Source organism: Orbicella faveolata, unplaced genomic scaffold (assembly GCF_042242905.1).
Source record: "Orbicella faveolata isolate gen_17 unplaced genomic scaffold, um_ofav_v1 contig_48, whole genome shotgun sequence".
NCBI classification, from domain to species: Eukaryota; Metazoa; Cnidaria; class Anthozoa; order Scleractinia; family Merulinidae; genus Orbicella; species Orbicella faveolata.
Window position 1 is genome coordinate 5197501 of NW_028301578.1, and position 21062 is coordinate 5218562.

Sequence of the window (21062 nt, forward strand, 5' to 3'; positions counted from 1 at the left end):
CGGTGGATTATACGATAGCTGTGCCAGTAGAGGACTGTAGCAACATTGACTTCGTCTCTCCCAACGTTAAAGGTATCAACGAGGTTGGTGATGAAGTCTTTGGAACGCTGAAAGTTCCCTCTTCCTTGACTTTCTATGCTCCCCGATCCATCAACCAAAAACACCAGGTTGAATCGCTGAATTGAACAATCTGACAAAGAGGAAATACGTTAAATTCAAAAGAAGCAAAAGACTTGGGCTGAGCTGAGTGCAAAGTAACGTAGAAAATACTTAGTTAACTAGATATCAACAACGAGTCGATAGCTATAAATTAACCGATGTAATACATTAGAAAAACTGACTTTTTGAGTGCTTCGCCAGAGCCCTTTTTCTGCATAGAGGAGCAGCAGCTTTTCAAATTTGCAATCACGTTATCTTAATGATTCTATCACCGTGTCTTACAAAACAACAGATGTTTCAGTAAAATAAACAAAATAGATGTTACCTCAGTGAAGGGACACGTAGGTACTAAATGAATATTGCCAAACTTTCTAGAAATACCATGAACTAAAAAAAAATAGACCAGTTTCGATATATTGTTATTTTCGCTGTCGAAAAATGTACTTACCCAATTCGCATTGCCTTCCAGAAAATTGCTCAGTGCAGTTACATCCAAAAGACCCCAGGAGATTTTGACACGTTCCTCCGTTTTTACAAGGTGCCGTGATGCATTCGTCCAAAATATCTAAAGTAGACCAAGATATATTTGTTTAGTTATGTAAAAATATATATAAAAAATAAGAAGTTTGTGTAGCAAAATATTACACGGCAGGTTATGGCTTTAACTCTCACACTATCTCCACCCAGGTGTATCGATATAGTTGCTAATTGTCAGGGTAGCTTGATAGGATGCTGGCGGGAGAAGCGGGGGGGGGGGGGGTGGGGGGTACCTGCAATAGACTAGAATCTCATCGAGGCGGATCGGTAATGTTCATACGTGCTTCATGCTAAAGAGGTCACCAACTGAAAAACTTGACCTCTAATGTCATGATACGCTGTAGCAAAGAAGATACCATGCTATTACTTGAAAAATATCACATATTGTTCAATGGCTATACTGACGTCAGACCATTATTTCAGGTATTTTTTTTCAAAGACAATTAAGCAATCTTCAAGGCCCCGCGGTGTTTCCCTTAGAATGACATGTAAATTTTATTTAAGTCATTAGAGGGGTGGGGGTGGCAGTCAACACTGAAATAAATAACACGCCAGTGAGGGCGAGACTACCTGCACGTGACTCTTTACATATTCAAAGACATTTCAAGAAAAAAAAAAAAGTTAAATTCACCATTTCTAAGGACTCTAGATGGATAAAGCTTTTATATATTCAAGGTCTTTTCATGTTTGTGCGAGCCACGTTGATATTATGACTGATTAAACATCTCCTCAATACCGATGTTTTGCTCAGCAACCGAAATGGCGTAACAGTCGCAAACCATCGAGAAACAGGGGATTGTAAATTTGCTTTTGAGTAAATATGCCTGTACATACCTTCAGTACAGTTTACACCTCCAATTCCGGGAGGGCATGTGCAATTGAACGTGTTGTTACCAGTATCACTACAATTGCCACCATTCAAACAAGGATTAGGTTCACACACAGAGGGGGCTGAAAAGGCCAAGAAAAAGTACGTATAGTCGCAACATTAAAATTATTATAAATTATCCCATTACTAACATTGCATATCATCAATATGATGATCCAGGCAGAATCTTACGTATGTCACGTCAGGGGTTATCTAGGTTTCAAATGAACTGAACTACAGTGAAGTTTTCTTTGGTGATAAAATGAACTCTTTTCTCTATTTCACCAAACTAAGATCAGGTTAAATAAGACGTGACAACTAAGTCATATTGTCTAAGTTTCGGGGTAAGTGTATATTGAAACTTGTAAGTCCAAACCCACTAAAGAGGTTGTGATGGCTTACTGGACTTCAAAGGAAATTAATAATTAGTTCATGAATACACTTGTAGAGTGATTTTCAATTACGTGCCATAAAACCAAAACCACATAAATTATTCTGGGCTGTCACAGAGGGCAAAGACAATCAAGTGAGCCAATCAAAAGTCGAGGCAATATAATTATGCAGCCGGCGCGTGCGAGGGGCGGGAAAACATGTGTGAGCCAGTCACGATTGGTTTAGGTTTCAGTTCCTAAGTGTAGTAATGGAAAACCACAATAAATGAAAATTGCTTTCGAAACAAAACGGCTCAAAAAGAAAAAAAATAAAGAAGATGGAAAAAAGCAAAAAACAAAAAGTAAAAATAAAAGAGATAAAAGCTATGCAAACTTGAATTGGGAAATGGTACGTATTTAGCAATTTGGTATATACACTCCACTGTGTATCATAAAAGACTAGATAATACTGGCCATGAATTAAAAATACAATAGTAGACATTTTGATTGCTTTCGAATGTCTCCTTGGTTTGTTGTTGTTGTTGTTAAGAAAGATACATTTACGAAAAATCATTTAGAATTACTCAATTCCTTTCTTCACTAGATCCACACCAACTACGGATAGACCATCAAAGGGTTGCTGTTGTTGTTTTACTTTCCATTTTACTATCATTACTTTTTTGAAGAAATCTACTTACGTGGAATGCAACGGAATCCTCCATCTCTCCCATAATTGTTTCTGCATTCGTGGAGTGGTGGACAAACTGCCGTACTGCATGGATTCCAAGCTAAATTACAGAAAATGGGAGACTCGTTAAGCAATGAAAATACCTTGGAACCTCGATAAACAGGTCACCAACCCACCAAAAAAAATCTGGCCGCATTAACGGGGTGGCCGTATTGAAGGGGTTCTTTGAATAATCATGAATGACTAACTGAACTTTAGTCTGGCCACAAGAAAATGGCCGTAATAACGACGTTGCCGTACTAACGGGGTGCCCGTAAGGCGGGGTTCCACTGTACTAGGAAAGGGAAGCAAAACATATCCTCTGCTTCTCTTTGGACGTGAAACCGAGCGTTCGCTCTTCATCAGGCGAAGAGGGGAGAGGAGAGGGGAAGAGAAGAGGAAGAAAGACTTTTCTTCCTTTCCTTTATTTTTGCTCCTCCCTCACCATATCTTGTAAAAGCCCGATACGGAAACGCCATCAGGTTTTTTTGTTTTGTTTTGTAAAGAACTGACAGGAAACAAAAACTAATAAAACAAAACAAAACAAAAACAAAAACAAAAAATCCTTTTCTGCTGAACAAATTTCGTTGGTTATCAAATTCAGGTCGTATGATACCTTGGCAAATCGTGTTTCTTGTATTGCTGATGAAATGTTTCAAAGAAGCAACGTCTGTTTCAAGCCAGTGATCATTTAACGGGTTTGAAGTCAGGAGAATCAATTGTGGCAAGCTAGAGCTGTTATCTAAGGTCATCGCCACAATGGTGACCCCACGTTCTTTCAGTTTTGCAGCATGGTCAGAATGGTCATCGTCAGATTTGCCTAGGATCATCGCTACCACAAGTGCTGGTGTGGAGCCGTGATTATAGATTTCTGTTAATTCCTGCGCTTTCTCGAGCGCTTCACCAAGATTCTTCATGTGACCCATAGAGTAACTAGCATTTCGTAACGTTTCTGCAAAATCGGAGAAGTTTGATGACTGCCCGGGTCTGATGACGATTTCAGCGTCGGTAGCATACGAGATAACTGCGATGTTTGTGAAAGGGATTGTGGAAGCCACTGATATAATGAACTCCACTTGACGTTTTATGTTGTCTTGTCCAACGTTCCTTGCTCTGTCCAAGAGGAACAATACGGTGGACTCGTTGCTGCAGGCTAAAACAAAAGAGGCCATTCAGACAGCCAATCAATCGATCAATCGATCGAACATTCTATTATTCGGGCATAGGATAATAAGAAGCAAAATAAGTTCAGTAAAAGCCGATAGACTCACCTTTTGTGCAATTTTCGCCGTACAAAGACATGTTCGCACATGTACATTCATAACCACCAAACGTTTCCGTGCAATGTTTTTCACTGGTGCAGTTGACACTTACGTTTGGGCATTCTTTCACATCTGACGAAAGACACAAGTAGACGTACTCAGATGCATTGTGTTACGAGTGGAGCGTTTGAGCTGAGTTTGTGAGGTCAGGTGTGCGGTTGTTTTTGGTAGCCCGTACACTAATTTGGTGTTCTTAGGAACGAGACTCTTAAAGGTGAATAAATAGTCATCGAATGCATAATAATATTGTTGACGTGTTCGTGTCTTTCGCCCAGGTTTTGTGGGCGTGGCTTGGAATGTTTTTTTTTTTTTTACCCATAAGAGGTACCAATTCTAAAACAACGCATTAATTAACATTTTTATAATTTTTAATGTTAATAAAGACGACTGTAATGAGCCCAATGAAGAATAAGTTGATTGTCAAATATCTTCTGACATATTTTTTTCGGCTCAAAAAGTACCGAAAAAACTCTTGCTGCAGACCTTCTGAGGCTGGATTCCCGGCTTTAAGAGGTACCAGAACTGCTTCTTAAGCCCTGAAGACGAGCACCTCCGTAACTTTTATATGGAAACCCCACCCCGTAGCTCCAATGGGTTTACTTTCCAGTACGTCACAAAAACAGAAGAGCAAAACTACATGTACTACGTTGTGATAAATTTAAACCCATAAAAACGTTTCTGATTGTAAGAATCGGCTAAGTGAAGTGGCTATTCCCAATTGGGGCACCTTAAAGGGTATTTTCAGGATTTTTCTACATTTTTTTCGGAGGGGAGAGAGGATGGCGGAACTTTAGCAAGATTTGATTTTTAGCCATAATGTCAGAGTCTGGGAAACACAAAATTGTCCCATTCAGGCCTGTGTACCAACCTTCGGAGCATTTTGGACCCTGGAAACCTTCAGAACAAGTACAGTTCCTGCCTCCATTTTGGCAAATGCCACCAAACCTGCAAGGATTATCTGTACACTTGTCCAGAGCTAAAAAAAAAGTAAGAAGAAAAAAGTGAACCCCTTGTTAATACTAAGGTAAATATCGAGAAATAATACTGAGGTAAATAACAACTACATGTAGAAAGTGCTATTACCCAGACAGATTGTTTCCCTAACGCTACTGAAAGCCACCTGAAGAGAATTGAACTCAGCTTGAAATACATGATCCGGGACATTATGCGCTATCTGCAAGAGCTGGGAACGATCGTAATTTTGACCAATCCCAATAACGTAAGTGTTCACACCAGTCTCATTGACGAGCGCTGCCGGCCCTGTGACGTCATCGGTGGACACTCCATCTGTAATTACCACTAATATTTTGGACACATTGCCCCGGACGGTTCCATTGCTAAACAGAACTTTAGCTGCATCGTTAAGAGCTTGGCCAGTGTATGTCCCTCCGCTAGGATACGTTATGTTGTCAATGGCCTCTATTATGTCTCTCTCACTTGAGTATTGGTTCAGTGTGAATGCCACAGTTGAGTTCGTGGAGTAAACGATGACTCCCACGCGTGTTGTCGAGCTCGAGACATTGAACGAACAAACGAAACTCTTCATGGATTCTTTTATCAACTGGAAGTTGTCCTCTCCGTAGAACGCCACACTCGCCGATCCATCCACCAGAAATCCAAGTTCAATTTCACTGAACTTGCAATCTGAAAATTAAATAGAGGTTTTTACAGATTTAAAGCACGCGAACGTTTAACTAGAGATCAGAAATATTTAGTCTTAGAAAATAATCCAAAGACAATAAGCGCGCTGATTGCTTTAAAATAGTGTTTCTATGACTCGATAGAAGCACAGAATTGGCACGAACTGTTAACACAATGATGGCGGGGCGAAGGAGAATTTACCTTTTTCGTTGCGGAATTTTCTAAAAGAAATTGAAAACATGTTCTTCGAGCTTCTATTGGGTTATAGAAACACTCATCAAAGTTTGGGAGAACTGGAATAAGCTGTGGAAACACTCGTATGTCGGCTCGTGTTTCTCGTTCTCCAAAACGTCCACTCGTGTTTCTATTTAACAATTAGATTAAGAGCTCGAGATTTCTATAAGAAATTTCTATCGCCTCATAGAAATCGAGAGAGAATAATCTAACTGTTTTAGTAGACCGGAATTATAACTTAAATTTCCTTCAAATAACCATTCCAATTATTTCTGGTCTTCACGCTTTAGAGAATTCGCGCGGACTGAATTAATCGTCAATTTGACATTTGCTGTTGAATACGCGCGCTTCTCAGTTTCTTTCAAAACTTTTAGAGCTTTTTTAATTCAAGAAACCGTTAACGCCCTCGTTGTAGTCTTCTCGGGAATTTTGTTTATTTATTTGTTTCTAAATGTTCTTTAAAAACTTCAGACAAACGAGGAGACGTTGCAAGTTTGTGGACGACACCAAGCCACTAGCCACTGCACTCTAATGCATGGCTGATAGTGTGCAATGGCTCAGCCAATTAGATTAAAACATTTGCATTAGTATACTAGTACGTATTCTACTAAAACTCGATAAAAAACACTACACATGTTCTTAAATAATCGTTCTGTTGTCTCGACATCTTTAATGTTCAAATAACAAAACAGTTGTACTCACCTAAATGACAGTTCTTGCCGCTGTATCCATGCTTACATTCGCATCTGTAGTCGCCATACGTGTTTACACAAGGTCCTCCGTTCTGACAAAGGCTGTTGTGGCACTCGTCAAAATCTAGGGTAAAAAAACTTAGAAAATTCTCATTTTTTCCCATCAAATCCTGTATCTATTTGGACAAGCAACTTTACAAGTACAACATAAATTTTCAACGAATTTTACGACGTTCCATGCAATACCTGATCTTGCCTTTTAAAGGAAACAAAACATATTTTGTCTAGATTAGTTATTTCAAGATACAAGCTAGAAGACATTTTGACGATTACTATTCTTTTAAATAACTTTGACGAGCGTTGAAACATGAATTCAGAGGAAGAAACTATACACATTCAGATAATCTTGAAAAAATAGGCCGACCTTTATCAAGCTTAGTCCAATAAAATCGGTTTCAATAATATCCTGGTTTGCCCATTCACGCCCTTGTTTTTGCATTTCCGTGTCTCATCATTTTTACCAGTTCGCCTACAGTTTTAAGTCATGATTGGGTTTAGTTAATTCCATGAACAGTACGTCAGTAACAAAATTGTTTTAAATGCATAACATACACGGTAGCTTATAGATATCTTTTTGAAAGTTTTGTTTTGTTTTGCTTTGTATAAACATATCAACAAATGCTATTAGTACAGTGCTGATCTGTAGGGTACTTTCAAGTGTAGTTTCTTTAGTGTTGTTCTGAGCAAAAAAAACGTACAAAGAGTCAAATTAATGAATAACTCCAATTAGAGTACCTCCTTTATCATTTAGGCGGCCCCTACTCACCATCTTCGCACCTGTCCCCAACAAATCTGTCATTGCATTTACACTTAAAACTCCATTTCATCAAGTCTTCTTCGCATGTTCCTCCATTAAGACAGGGCGTGGCGTGACATGGGCGACTGGACGCCTCTGACATTTTAAAAATAACATGGATTATTATCCAACTGCAGCGAATACCGTCCAAATAACAGTACAAATATACACCGATATTGTACAGTTATTTGTACGGTAGAAAACCTGTTTGCCGTACAGGTTGGCGCGCGCACGCAAAACTCTCACACTCTCCCTCTTTCATTGATAAGTCTATTGACTACAGCAGTTGGATAATAAATCTCTTATTAGATGTTTTGGTGTGTAGTATCGCTTTATATTTTTGCGAGTTGTTTGTGTTTTGAATCGCCCTGCGGGCTCGTCAAAATACGGCACAACGCCTAGAAATATATAGCGATACTACACACCAAAACATCTCATAGTAGTAGTAGTTATTGGTATCTTTGTTACAAAAAGTTGTTTCCTTGCATTAATAAAAGTAGCACATTATCCATGTAGTAATGGCAAAAAGAAACGTGTTGTAGAAGATTAAAACTCTTTCTTACTGTAGCGTTCTAATAACAGAGTTATTACGGTGATAATAAGCCCTCTCCAGCAACATTTTCCGTAGATCTCCTCTAAATGTTCTGAAAATTCAAACAGTCAGGGGCCTCAAACTGAGCTATTTGGCTATTTTCGACATTCTCTCTCTATTTCTGACATTCTTTAAGTTATAGAGCTCCCTGCCAAAAACATTAGGGTATTTCTAAAAGGAAAGCTTTGTGAAGTTAATAGTTTGAACTTAGATAATAGAATTCTGTTGAAGGCGGATGACCCCACAACCGGTTACCGTAACAACAGGAAATTGCATTGGGTGCGTGTCTCTGTGTGAGATTTAGGTTGCGGAGTAATTTTTTATACCTAATTTTGTACCTTGACAATTGTCCCAAAGCTTGTCTATGTCGTAATTATCAGTTGTTGCACACCAGGGCTGGTTATGATTATCTCTGATGCACGAATACACCAGTTGGCCTTCATACAAGAATGGCAAAACACAACATTTGCCTTTTTTTGTTTTGTGACTGCATCCTGGCAAAAAAAGGAAAGAAAAAAAATGAAAAATCGATCCAAAAATAAACAAAAAGACTTGGAATTAGCATCCAGCAAGAGGGCAGCCTTTTACAATAAATAGGAGGGTAATAGACAGAAAAGTGTTTTTGTCAGTGTATTCAACATGAAGCAAACCTCCCTGCGCCCTTATGGAACTGATAGGTAAATACTTCAACATCTATGTACACATTACAGACCTATAATACTACATAATTTCAGTAACGTTGGCCATCAAAATCACATTGACCTTCTTCCCTTTGTGCCATTTAATCCCCACCATCCCCCCTTTTTTTCTTCCGCAGAGATAGGTCTATAAAAATAGAAATAGGGCCCGAGAGGTACAATCTTATGTTTTCGAAATGCCGATCTTTTGCAAAACAATTTTCGTGGCGCCGAAAACTGCAAATTAGCATTAGCGAAGTATTAACTAGCTAATGACTACGCTAATTATTTTTATTTATTAAAAAAAAATAACGAGAATGCCCGAATTGTAATTTATAATTCTCTATGTTAGCGTCTTTCGACACATACAAGAAGAAAATTGTGTCAGCTTGAAATAAATATTGCATTTTATAAATTACAAGATGATTGTGTGCTAATGAGCACTGTCAGATTTCAAAACACTGACCATCAATAACTTGTTCTCCATCAACCGTTGTTGTAACACAGCCCTGCAGTTCTGTCCTGACACAGTAACCATCGTTGGTACCGAATGTGGCATATTTAGGTTGCAGACTGACGGACTGAACAAGTCGTGGAAGGGAAAACTTATATCGGCGATGATGGTTACCACTTAGATCGTTGTTGGTTTGTTTAAACAGCTACAAAAGATGAAATAAACGTACTACAGTAACTGCTGTCAAAGGAATCTTCGAATTAAAGCTGCAAATGGAAGCTACAAGAATTCATGATCAAGGATTAAAATATGAAATTTCCAACATTACTTATAAAAGCAGAAAGACTTCATAAACCATAACACCATCTTAAAATTATAAAAATTAAAAACTTTCAGTAGTCTTAACATTGCATTTAAGTCCAAGAGTTAAAACCTAGTATCCTCATACATCGATATGCAAACACTTTATTTCTACATGCTACGAAGACATATCAAGCTGACAGCAGCCGCCTGACCTTTATTGTAAAATCAAAGGTAATACAAGTAGCACTACCCTAAAGAATGATTCTTGATTTTCAGTCTTAAATGTCATGACTATTAATATTATTGTTTTCTTATAAAACAAAAATTGGAAAAGCCAAGTAAATGAAAAGAAACAATTTAGCCTTGATGACAAGCAAGTTTCAAAGGCATTTCTTTTGCCAGTGAGGGTTGCTAACGAACCCTATCGACACTCCTTTCAGTAAAAAGTGTTGAATTCTGTTCTGTTACTAATGACCGCCTGTGTAAAAGAGGATACGTTTCAAATCCCAACTGCAGCTTCTGTCATCAGCTAACAGAAACCATATCCCATATTTTGTTCGGTTGTTCTTTTTCAAATTCTTTTTGGCATGAGGTTAATTCTTTTTGGCATGAGTAAAATCAAGAGTTGCAGAAGCTTCTCGCTTGCATATTCCGATATTGTTGTTGGGTTTTTTGAGTAGGAGATGGATCTGTTTAATTAAAGTCGGACAACGCTATTATTAAGGATATTCATTAAGTCAAATAAGTATGTAGATAAGAATTGACAATATCTATTTCCTTAATGAATTCAATATGATGTCATGTCATCAAGATGACTTCTGTAAACCAAACTTTATTCATTCGTCTGTAACTTAATTGTTGAAAAAAGAATTGTTGTAATTGTGGAAATAAATAAATAAAGGCCAAAAAAAAAAAAAAAAAAAAAAAAAAAAAATACCCTAAAGAATGGAAATAACCAAACGTTCAAGGCTTGTACATAATACTGGTATTGAATAAAAACTTAAAATGTTTTAGCGGGTGGGCGAGAAAGCTGGCAGTGGCGGCGCAACAGAAACAACCACCCGCCCCACAGGTTACATGACCTATCCCCAGGCCCCAGTGGTGTGTGAGAAAAATATTTTTTCACTTATTTTGTTTGACTCAGCCGGTGAAAAATTACTATTTGTTTGGATAATGGATAATTTAAGCAAACCATGTTGACCATAGCGAAAACAAGATCAAAGGAGACCTATGGTCAAACTCGTGGATTAAGTAATCTAGAGATGAAACATGTTCACGAACTTATAATTATTGGTGTATTTTTAAAGGCTGTCAAAACAAGCGGGGTTCGTACAACGCAAGGTCGCACCTCTCTCAGAAAGCGTAGGCTTTTTTCGTTGGCTTTCGTTGCACACACATCACAGAATAGCTAGGGTGGCAAAATTGCAGCTGAACATGGAGTGGTAAAGGCTAAGGGTTCTTGGGTCACACAGAACACTCCTGCCAAAAAAATTAATAAACTACCCCCCCCCCCCCCCCAACAACACAACAACACACATACACCCAGATCTTGATGTTGATGTTTGTCTGCCTGCTGGGAAAATTTGCATGTGTTCAAGTCGTACGAGCTTTTTCATTGCATTTCACTCAAGGCTATGGGTAAGGTTTCTTATGAGACAGCACTTCTTTTCCAATGTGGAACTGCTTGTCTCTATGTATATTGTACGTAAAATACATCAAAATAAGTAGCCTCTTTTGCAAGCATTTTCAGTGTTGATCGAAAACATCTGTCCACCCATAAACATGTGCTCCTACGAGCTCACATGGTGTTTCTTTCCCTTTGTTATGTTTTCAGTCGGGAAGCAAAAGTGTAAACACAAGACAGGGTAAAAATCATTTAAGCTTATCAAAATCAAGTATTTGGGAATTTTTTTCCAAGTTTATGTGCATTTCACATTCCACTCAGAGTTCAGATCAATATACTATATTAAACAAGACAAGTATACAGAACACAACTTTAATCTAAACTTAACTCGATGTCGGTTGAACGTGGACTACTCAACATGAAAAAACGTACGTACTATAAACTGCAAAGCTCTGAACGAAGGTCCAGCTTGATTGAACGTTGGATCTCACAGGAGATCTAATCAGCCAAACTTGAAATGTAAAACGATAATAAGTCAAATACTACTGCAAGGCTGACACAACGTCTATTCAAAACAATATTTCGGCTGGCCTCAGGTTTACATGTTACTAATTATAAAAATGAAATTACAATATTATATAATGGTGCCGATGTTTGTCCTGGTTTCGTTCATTGAGAAGTGTTCGTTTCGCTCATATAAGTTCATTAAGGTCCTCGAATAAGGCACATTCTCATCAAAGCTTACCACATTAGTAGGTCACTTTCCAGCAAACAAATGCTCATCCCCTGGTCATTTTGAACGCCTGGACGAGTCAAACATTCATGAAATTCAGCGCTCAGGACCCAAAACTTAAACGAGAATGACTTATAAAAATGAAAAGAGAGTCATATAAACTCTTGGTCTTCGGCCATCGTAGCTTGATTAAAAATATAAAACAAAAAGCAGTAATAAACATTTTAAAAACATGCATTTTATGAACTTGACGTTTCGTATGCTAGCCAACATGCATTTTCAAAAGTATAACCGTTAAAATTTTTTTGGAAAGATAAAAGAGAATGCTTCATATGCCCTTGAAGCATTCGCGCGTTTGTGTAAAACACTCTACCGAAGACAGCTTCGAACAAAATCTTGTAGTAAGGTGTTTGCTGGGACCCTCTTTCAAGCTTCATCAATTTGAAGTCAACGAAGACGCGGTACCGACGAGTTTTAACTTCACTATGGAACGTTGCAAGCTGGCAATTGGACAAAAACAACGAAAAACAAGCGAATAATGCCCGCCGAACAGCGGGCGAACTTCACGGTCATTTCCCAAATAAAATAAGGTTTGTATTTAGATTCAAAACCTCCCCCACGGAAGACTCACTGACGTAGAAACGAAGCAATCAGTCAAGACAACAATGTCGTCACGAAGCAGTTTCAGTTCCATTCCTCCCATTAAAGTGCGCGCACATTTTGGAAACGTTTTCGTGAAGCTATCGGCTGTCTTCGTGCTTTTGACTGTTTTACTCCTTTTCACGGCTCAGAAAGAAACATTTCCGCATGACCGTGACAGTGTTTGGATATCTGACCTTAAATAGGATTGACATTTTACGATTGTATTTCTCCGTTTGCTCCTTAGTTTTTGTTTCGAATGTAACGGTATATCAAGATATGAAGACAGAGTTAAACCACATTTCCAACACTTCGACGTTCGCCAAAAATAATCCGCCGCGCGTCGTATTTTCATTTCTCCTCGGTATTTGAAAACGTTGTCAAACAAGGTCTTTCGCCGGTAACTGATATTTCACTTCAAATTCTCTTGAGGTTACATCTGCTCGGCTCCTGCAGCTGTAATGAGATGAGGTACGATCTCTACAAAAGAAAAAATAGATGTCTTACCAAGCACGATGATTCCTGGGTTCTTGCTTCAGTAAATTGACCCTGATTAAGACTGTAACTAAGGCAAAACTTGTAAGGCCATTCTTTTGCATCCTTGGCCCCTTGCACTTCAACTTTAGAAATGTTGAAAGGCATACCTAAGGATTAACAAGCAGGTAAGATGATTTCGGCTGAACATTCAAGCAGTAATGACAAAAAAACAACTTACCAAAAGAGCGTTATAGCATGGTAATATTTGGAATACAGTAAAGAAAAACTTGTCGAGAATTTAGCTTTCAAGCTGACCCTGCGGGAGACAACTGAATTTAAAATTGTCCATATTCTACTGTGACTTCGGGCTTGAGAATGTTGCCCGAGACAGCAGGCCGAGGGCAGCAATTTCAAGAGCAGCCGCCAAATAACATATATAAATTTCCACTTATAGGGGGATATCATTAAATTTGATATTAACCCTGTATTGTAATAAGAATCATTAAAAAAAAAAAAATAGTCGATAAGCGAACGAACGAAGTAATCCTTAAGGCGAAAATATAATCTAGTTTCCAACAGCTTTCAAAAGACGCACTTGGAAGCCTTTTAGTATTGTCAGTAAATGATATCCAGTGTATACTCAATGATTCCTAATTATCCTAATAGCTGGACTAACCGAGATCCACTTGTAACTTAGGAAGAAGCGTTAACCCAGTATCATCGGGACACCATGACACATTTCCATAAATCAGAGGTGCTTCAGTTAAATTTCCTCCACGCACACTTGTGTGATCGTATGTAACATTGCTGCCTGTTGCTTCCCTTAAGATTGAAACGTGGTTTGCTAGAATAGAATAAAATTTGAGACTTAAAATTATTGATTTCTTACACCTGATGATAAAATAACACCAGGTCAAAGGAGGTCAGTCACGGTATTTTGAATTATTTTGGCAACGTACTAAATTACTTTTAATTAAAGGGAACCTGAAAATAAAAGTTAACTTACAATAGACAGAAAAACACTAAAGAGTTAATAATAAACGACAAAGGAACAAGGATGGTTGAGGATGGAGAAGATTGACACGGACTGCAACCGAGGAAGTTGAAAAATTTAGGCTAAACTTTTCAAGATGCGTAATGTAGCTCCTTTAAACCAGAGCGGTTTTTAATGACCCCTCTTTATGGTTAACTTTTCTTATTTGCATTACACTAGCATTTAGCATGTATATGAGAGAATTTAGGGCTATTTTAATTAACTAGTTTCGGTTCGAAGTTGCCTCGGCTCGAATCCACGTTGGATTACGTTGTAATTCACAAGAGAAAAAAAGTTACCGTGAAAAGAGCTATATTGACTGTCGTAAAACCAAAACCAAATTAACCATTCGAGCAGTCACGAAGCATACGGAAAGTCCAGTGAACCAATCAAAACTCAAAAAAAAAAAAAAAAAAAAAGTAGCTGACATATAAAAAGCGCGGGAGAGCATGTGCGAGTTTTATTGCTGATTGGATGATAAAGTGGCGCGATGTTTTTGAGCCAATCGTGTGGTGTAGAGACGAAAAAATAATATCTATAACGATTCGACACTCAAAACGAAAAAAAACCACTCTAAATGCAAAAGAAAACAGAACATACAAACACACAACAAAAACAAAGAAAACAAAAATAAAACAGCGTCACTTCAACGATGCAAAGAAAAAAAACTGAATTGAATGACGAACAGTTTTGCTAGCTAATACGAGATTCGAGGATTTTATTGTAGTTTTAATCGAGATAAAGTGAGCTCGAACAGATCAATCAAAGCCCTTTAAGTTGCTCTTCCTTAGACATCTTTCACGAAACAATTAGATTATGAGTTCGAGATGTCTGTCGCGTGATGCATGTAGTTTACAAGGGTGCAGCCCCAGTAAACTATCACGTATAGAAATCGAGTGCGAATAACCTAGAAATTGTTTTAGTATTAATCGTTATCAGTGAATTCTTTTCCCAGACATTTCGAAAATGCAAAGAAGCAGTAACCATTTTGTCATCAACCGCACACTGCCAGGCTACTCACTATCTTCAATCGAATAGATAGTGAGTAGCGTAGCCAATAAGAGATAGATCAATTGTACATTTATAGTGGTATAAAATAGAACAGAACCTTACATTCGTTGTAGCGGCGAAAAACGTCTATTCTTAGGCACATTCCATCGCCTTTGAATGGTCTCCATGGGGCAAAGGTGAGATATTGAGCCGTTAACACAGAAGTTGGGACGACTTCAAGTTTGGTATTAGAACTTTGGTTTGAAAGGCTAACCTGTAATGTAACAAGATTATCACGTTATGTCCAGATGCTTGACACTTGACGGTAAACACAATGCTGCTTAATATGTTTTTGCTTTTCATCTACATGAAACTGTTAATTAAAAACAACAGCAATGACCAGCAATGTCTAAATGTACATTCGAATCCTTACACTAATTTGAATTCAATTGAACTGAATTAGTTTCACCTTTACTGATCGATACCACGCGAACTCTGAAGTTCAAAACCGAACTGCAAGCAATCGCATTTAGGCTGCTGTCAGCCTAAATTACGACGACAACCAAAGAACCTTGAAAAAAGTGACAACCAGAATGAGTGGATTAAAATCTATCAATACCATGACCCACAGGTGTGACAGTTTCGAACCCGCTGAAGTAAATTCCTGTTTCCTTGGAAGTCCGCTAAGATGATAGACACAAAACCGTTGATTGAGGCAAGTTCACGAGTTATTCAATAAAAGGCACAGTAAAATATCATTGTGTTTCTTACTAAACAAGTTGAAAAGTCTTTAACGATCTCCTCATATGCATCACCATCAACAGCAGAGGCAAAACAGTAGTTGTCGGGATAATCCATGGAGTCTTTTTTGCCTTGCAAAGTCAGCTCAGTTAAGAAAGCTTCGCGCCCTTCGGGAAAAATAAAAGCATCAAAATAATGTGCTTATCTCTCTCGCCTGTATAAAAAATTTTGACCCACTATCATTTCTAATTTTTTTTTTTTCAAAAGACTATACTTTATAAGGATATCGATGTTGTAATTTGCGAAATTTTAAGAATAAACCCGCGGACGAGATTTTGAAAAGAATATATTTTTTTGTGTCGAACATTTGTAAAAACATTACAATTACTTCTTTAACTAAACGGCAAAACTAGCCAAAAAGCAACAAAAACAGCACTGGTCGTATGTTTGATGTTAATAGCATTTCGCTAAGAAGCTATGTGCGTCATATCAGGCTTTAATCCCTACAGGCTGACTCCAAAATTACGTTTAAACTTTAAAAGGGACTTAATTGGGTTTCAATTATCGTATACATAATTACGTAAAAAAAAAAAAGACAAAAAACAAAAAAATAAAACAAAAAAACAAAACAAAAACAAAAACAAAAAACAAAACAAAACAAAACAAAACAAAACAAAACAAAAAACACTACCTAAGGAAATAAAGGAATAATTTAACACCATCCAGGCACCAAATACATTAAAAAATTGCAATGTCATACGCTGTAATCTAAAATTATTCACAAGAATATTTTCAGCCTAAAATGGGCAGAAAAATAAGAATATTCAGCCTCGGACAGAAAAACAAGATTCTTATTAAAAAAAGAAAGTGTAACGAAAGAATGCCGGTTATAAGCAGTTTCATAACCGCCTACAGCTTGTGGAGTGGAGCTTAATATCCGGCAAAAGTCCTCAAATAGTCATGAAAGTGGACTGAAACGAAATGGCTTAAGGTTCTGGTGAGATATAGCAAATTGATAAAAGATATAACCCCAGCATAACCTACATTTAGGACTACATGACTCTCAATAACCAGAGGAATAGCTTAGTTTTTGGTCTGCGACAGAAGTCATGGTTTCAAATCCTTTATGATCCAAAGATTTATCCTCACGGTGTAAGGCTTCTTTAGTTTACAACGCTAGTGGCCCAGCAGAGTTAGATAATACACACTTGTACAATTTTAAGCCCTAGCTTAATTCAAAGGTTGTGTCTATTTGTATTTACAACATTGGCATCTCACCTACACGAGAAGGAAGCTTATGAAACTAGTCTGAAACTAGTCCTGAGTCTTACACATGTAATGTGTGCAGAGAGCTATGTAGCAGTAGTCCTTAACACGCATTGCAGGCCTGTGGTTCTACACTATAGGCATGCAATGTGTGCAGAGAGCACATTGTGCGGAGAGAGCTATATAACTGAAGTCCTTTATATGCATTGCACGCCTATGGAACTATGTAATAATGCTACTTAGCATTATAGGCATGTAATGTGTGCAGAGGGTACAATATGTGCAGAGAGCTATGTAGCTGTAGTACTTTACACGTATTACAGGCCTATGGTATTAGTAATAATGTTACTTGGCATTATAGGGATGCAATGTCTGCAGAGGGTACAATGTGTGTATATGATAAGATGCAATACAGTATTACTGTCACCAAACATTGAAGACATGCAATGCTATGAGAGCATATGAGAGCTACAGTTTTTGCTTTTTGCATGCATGGCAGCCTATGGTTACTCACGATAAACTGAATTTTAACAAGGACACTTTTGCTAAGTATTTCCTCTCATTTCCTACAGGGCTCGAAAATAATTGGATTCCAGCTTGCCTTTTGGCCCATTGGGTAAATGAGAATGAAAATTTACTTCCCCAGCAGGAAAATCTAATTGTTCCGGGTTATCGGACAGCACCTTTGTGAGCCCTGTCTAAGAACTATTTTCTGCTCTTACCTAAGTCAATCTCAAGTTTGCGTGTCAAGTCACTATCCTCTGGACACCAAGAATAGTTTCCATTTAATAGAGGGACTTTCCAGGATTCATTGAAAGATGAGCCATGGATTGTGGTGTTCGATAAGTGAATGAGACTGTCATTTAACAGGTTACCACATTTTGCTGTTTTTCAAAAAAGAAAGAGACAATGGGTTAGCAAATTGAGTTGCCCATGTGTACACATTACCTGGTTCTGCATACTAAAAAGTCACTAAACTAAAAAAGCCAAAAGTGAAGTCTTATTAAGTACAGACTATTTGGTTTGGGAAAATTTTAGTATTTGGCTTCACTAAAATAAATTATAATGATGGAAATCAGTAAAATGAGTGCCCATACCATGCATCAGTATTTAAGAAAAAACAAAAACAAAAACAAAAACAAAAAAACAAAAACAAAAAAAACAAAAAAAAAAAGGGAAGACAAATAAACTAGTTCAATAGCGGCAATGAAAAATCAAATGTATTTTGTGATTGAATTTGAACCAGAATTTTTGGTGATATGGAAAGCATTCCAGTACCCTTACATGTAGGTAAAACTCTTGCCCATTTTCACTGACAAAATGATACTGTAAAGCACACTGACTCTCGACTTGTTTTAACTCTTTTTAAAATGTAATATTGGGATAGCCTAACCTTACCTCCTTATCTAAATGAGTAACTATTGAAATTAATAGTATTGAAAATTAGCAAATTAGGCATGTACAGGTTCTACTTAATACGTAAATGCATAACCTGCAAATAAATTATACCCAGAACAGTGTAAAATATCAGTGCACCACTGTATAGTAGAAACCTGAAGATTACTGGCCAGGTAGATAGTGTTGTGTTCTTGGACATGACACTTTACTCCCACGGTACCTCTCTCCACCCTGGTTTATAAATGGGTACCGGAGAATATAATGCCGGGGTAACCCTGCGATGGACTAGTATCCCTTCTAGGGGGAGTAAGAAATACTCCCAGTCGCTTAAATTGCTGCAGAGACTGGGATAAGCTCCGGTGTGATAAGCCACTTGGCTGGTATACCTTACTGTATAGTGCATTAATATTTCAGTTTCTAATATTTTCAATATCAGTTTTCGTGCACCCGGCTGTATATTCACCAACCTCCAAGAAGATAAAGGTCATTTCCAAGACCATCACCCAGCCCAGGATCTATACCACAGAAGCCATCACCATATACACTGTTATTTAGATAAGCATGAGGACCAGAATGGCAGGCACCTCCGTCTTGAAGAACAAACACTTTGTAGCCTATCTTGGCAGCTTCCAAAGCACATTTTTTAATAGGGTTAGTTCTTGTTTTGAAATTACCATCGAGGTACGTGGCATTCTCTGACTCCAAAGATGGAATTACACTGGTGACATTGTTGTCTTGGAAACACCCCAGGTGTATGTATTCCACAAACTTGCCTGTAGAGACAATAAAGATTCATCCATTCATTCGTTCATTCATTCACGTCTTGCTTACTGTCATGATTGGTTCACTGTAGGAGCGTAGGGCTTATTTCTTTAGTCAGATAAGGTTACTTTCGATTCTAATGGAGGAGGAAGAAATCGTTGAGAACAGGTCTATAGTCGGGAAAGAGAGAGCACTGCGACCGAGATTCATGGGGATACCTCTCTTCTCCCATTTGAAAATAATAATAATAATAATAATAATAATAATAATAATAATAATAATAAGTTCAAAAAAAATATATAATAAATTAAAACAACAAATTTTGATTTGATTTCCCGACAGGATAGGCTACCGCTTGAGCTCAGTAAGCGTTGCCGGGTAAGAAATGACAGACAAACTCGCTTTACTTCTTTTAACTTACTTATCTCACAGTTATCTCCATTGAATTCTGGCAGACAATCGCAGCTGTACCCACCAGGAATGCTGGTACATTTACCATTGTTATGGCATGGAGAGCTCACACATCTGTCCACAACTGTAGAACAAAGAGGAGTTTACAAGCAGGCATTTTCTTTAGTTCTGGTGTACCGTTCTCAGGGGAAGCGGGGGGTGGGGAGAGGGGTATGGAGAGCTCTCATATGAAAAGGGCTGCTCATCGTCTCACCTTGGGATGTATAATAAGAATTTTCGTCTTACTTAGGATGTTCAGGACGAAACGCCACTATTTTTAGCAATCAAAGTATCTTTTAGGGTGCACTTGAAAAGATAATGATCAAAAACTGCTCACATTTCCCTTTCAGGCTCGGCTTCCGCCACTCTTTCGAGTCCTTTCTATTAGACCCGGCTCCCTTTTTGAACAGTGGCTGGTAATCGAGACTATTCCGTTTTCAATAATATCTTATAGGGGTCAAGTAAACCTCCAGCCACGCCCATTATGTTTCCATTAGGTCTCCATTAGGTGTTTAATTGAAAATTTCCGACGAACATCCCCGACCTTTCCATGTGGGAGCCCCCCTGCGGTACCACTGAATTGAACTTGATTATAAAATATTTTTGCCCAAAGAATTTCGTCTAAGAAAAGACTTAACAATTTACTTTCATGTGAAATTCTTCAAGTACTGTAAAAGACTGTTTTTGTTTGTCAATGAAACCCTGTGTGTGACCATTCAAATGAAAGCTACTGAGCAGTACTTTCATGTGGTACTGTTTATTATGTTGTACAAGGTGGTTCTAGCCTTTAAGTCTGTGGATGAAACCCTAGTGTGTGACCATTCAAATGAAAGGTATTAGGCAGTACTTTCATGAGACACTGATTATGATCCTGTGCAAGATGGTTTCAACTTGTAAATCTGTTGACGAAACCCTTAATTAATGTGTGACCATTTAGACATATAGTGGAAATCTTTCATCGCAATATGGTACGCATGTAGTTCTGGACAAGGTATTTCTGAGTTTCAAGTATTTACAAGTCGGTACATTACTCCCAGTAGAAATTAAGGGAGCTGATTAATTGTTTTTTATCATGAGTGCAACGGTGTAAATTATTGCTTTAGGGAATAGGCTGGACACTGTATACGCAGAGCCAATTTTTCAGTATTGGAGTAACTCATAACCAGGGCAAAAACAGTAATAACACCAATACAAAAATAGTGCAATAGCAACATGGTAAAACAGCCTTACTCCCATAGAAGAAGGACAGGGTGCTCGTCCTACCTTTCAGGGGTTAAAAAGGCGGTTTCAGTAAATCTCATTGTATTCAGCCTCAAAATGTGCACGGCGGGAGTTTTTGTGGTAACTTTTAGGGTATTGAGCCGAAAACACAATGGCAGCAGATTATGTGTTGTTTTAGAATAAGTACCTCTTAGGGGTTCTTTTCAAAATTTCCGAGTACCCCCATCCTTTCTATTTGGGAGTTGCCCTCCCGGGAGAACAGCGTTTTGTCTAAATGTAATGGCTGGAAAAATAT

The 21062-nt window shown here is 37.9% G+C and overlaps 2 protein-coding genes across 2 annotated transcripts in view; one reads left to right on the top strand and one right to left on the bottom strand.

Annotated features, from left to right (window-relative positions):
• Window positions 1-10369, top strand: part of LOC110059030 (histamine H2 receptor-like) — a 150851-nt gene extending 140482 nt beyond the window's left edge. The window contains exon 2 of the transcript XR_016204681.1: window positions 10335-10369. The gene's annotated coding sequence lies outside the window, so the exon portion shown is untranslated. The remainder of the gene's footprint in view (window positions 1-10334) is intronic.
• The window catches only part of LOC110059041 (uncharacterized), a 60058-nt gene that overhangs the window by 33588 nt on the left and 5408 nt on the right, over window positions 1-21062 (bottom strand). The window contains exons 3-21 of the mRNA XM_089281626.1: window positions 19518-19631; window positions 18802-19107; window positions 17659-17820; window positions 15701-15837; window positions 15053-15203; window positions 13583-13750; window positions 12937-13073; window positions 9143-9335; window positions 8338-8493; window positions 7378-7503; window positions 6562-6675; window positions 5068-5628; window positions 4853-4960; window positions 3934-4056; window positions 3279-3815; window positions 2634-2723; window positions 1531-1647; window positions 608-724; window positions 1-190 (exon numbers count right to left, since the gene is read on the bottom strand). The exon at window positions 1-190 is cut by the window's left edge and continues 377 nt beyond it. Of these exons, the coding sequence (XP_089137752.1) occupies window positions 1-190; window positions 608-724; window positions 1531-1647; window positions 2634-2723; window positions 3279-3815; window positions 3934-4056; window positions 4853-4960; window positions 5068-5628; window positions 6562-6675; window positions 7378-7503; window positions 8338-8493; window positions 9143-9335; window positions 12937-13073; window positions 13583-13750; window positions 15053-15203; window positions 15701-15837; window positions 17659-17820; window positions 18802-19107; window positions 19518-19631 (3607 nt within the window). The remainder of the gene's footprint in view (window positions 191-607; window positions 725-1530; window positions 1648-2633; window positions 2724-3278; window positions 3816-3933; window positions 4057-4852; window positions 4961-5067; window positions 5629-6561; window positions 6676-7377; window positions 7504-8337; window positions 8494-9142; window positions 9336-12936; window positions 13074-13582; window positions 13751-15052; window positions 15204-15700; window positions 15838-17658; window positions 17821-18801; window positions 19108-19517; window positions 19632-21062) is intronic.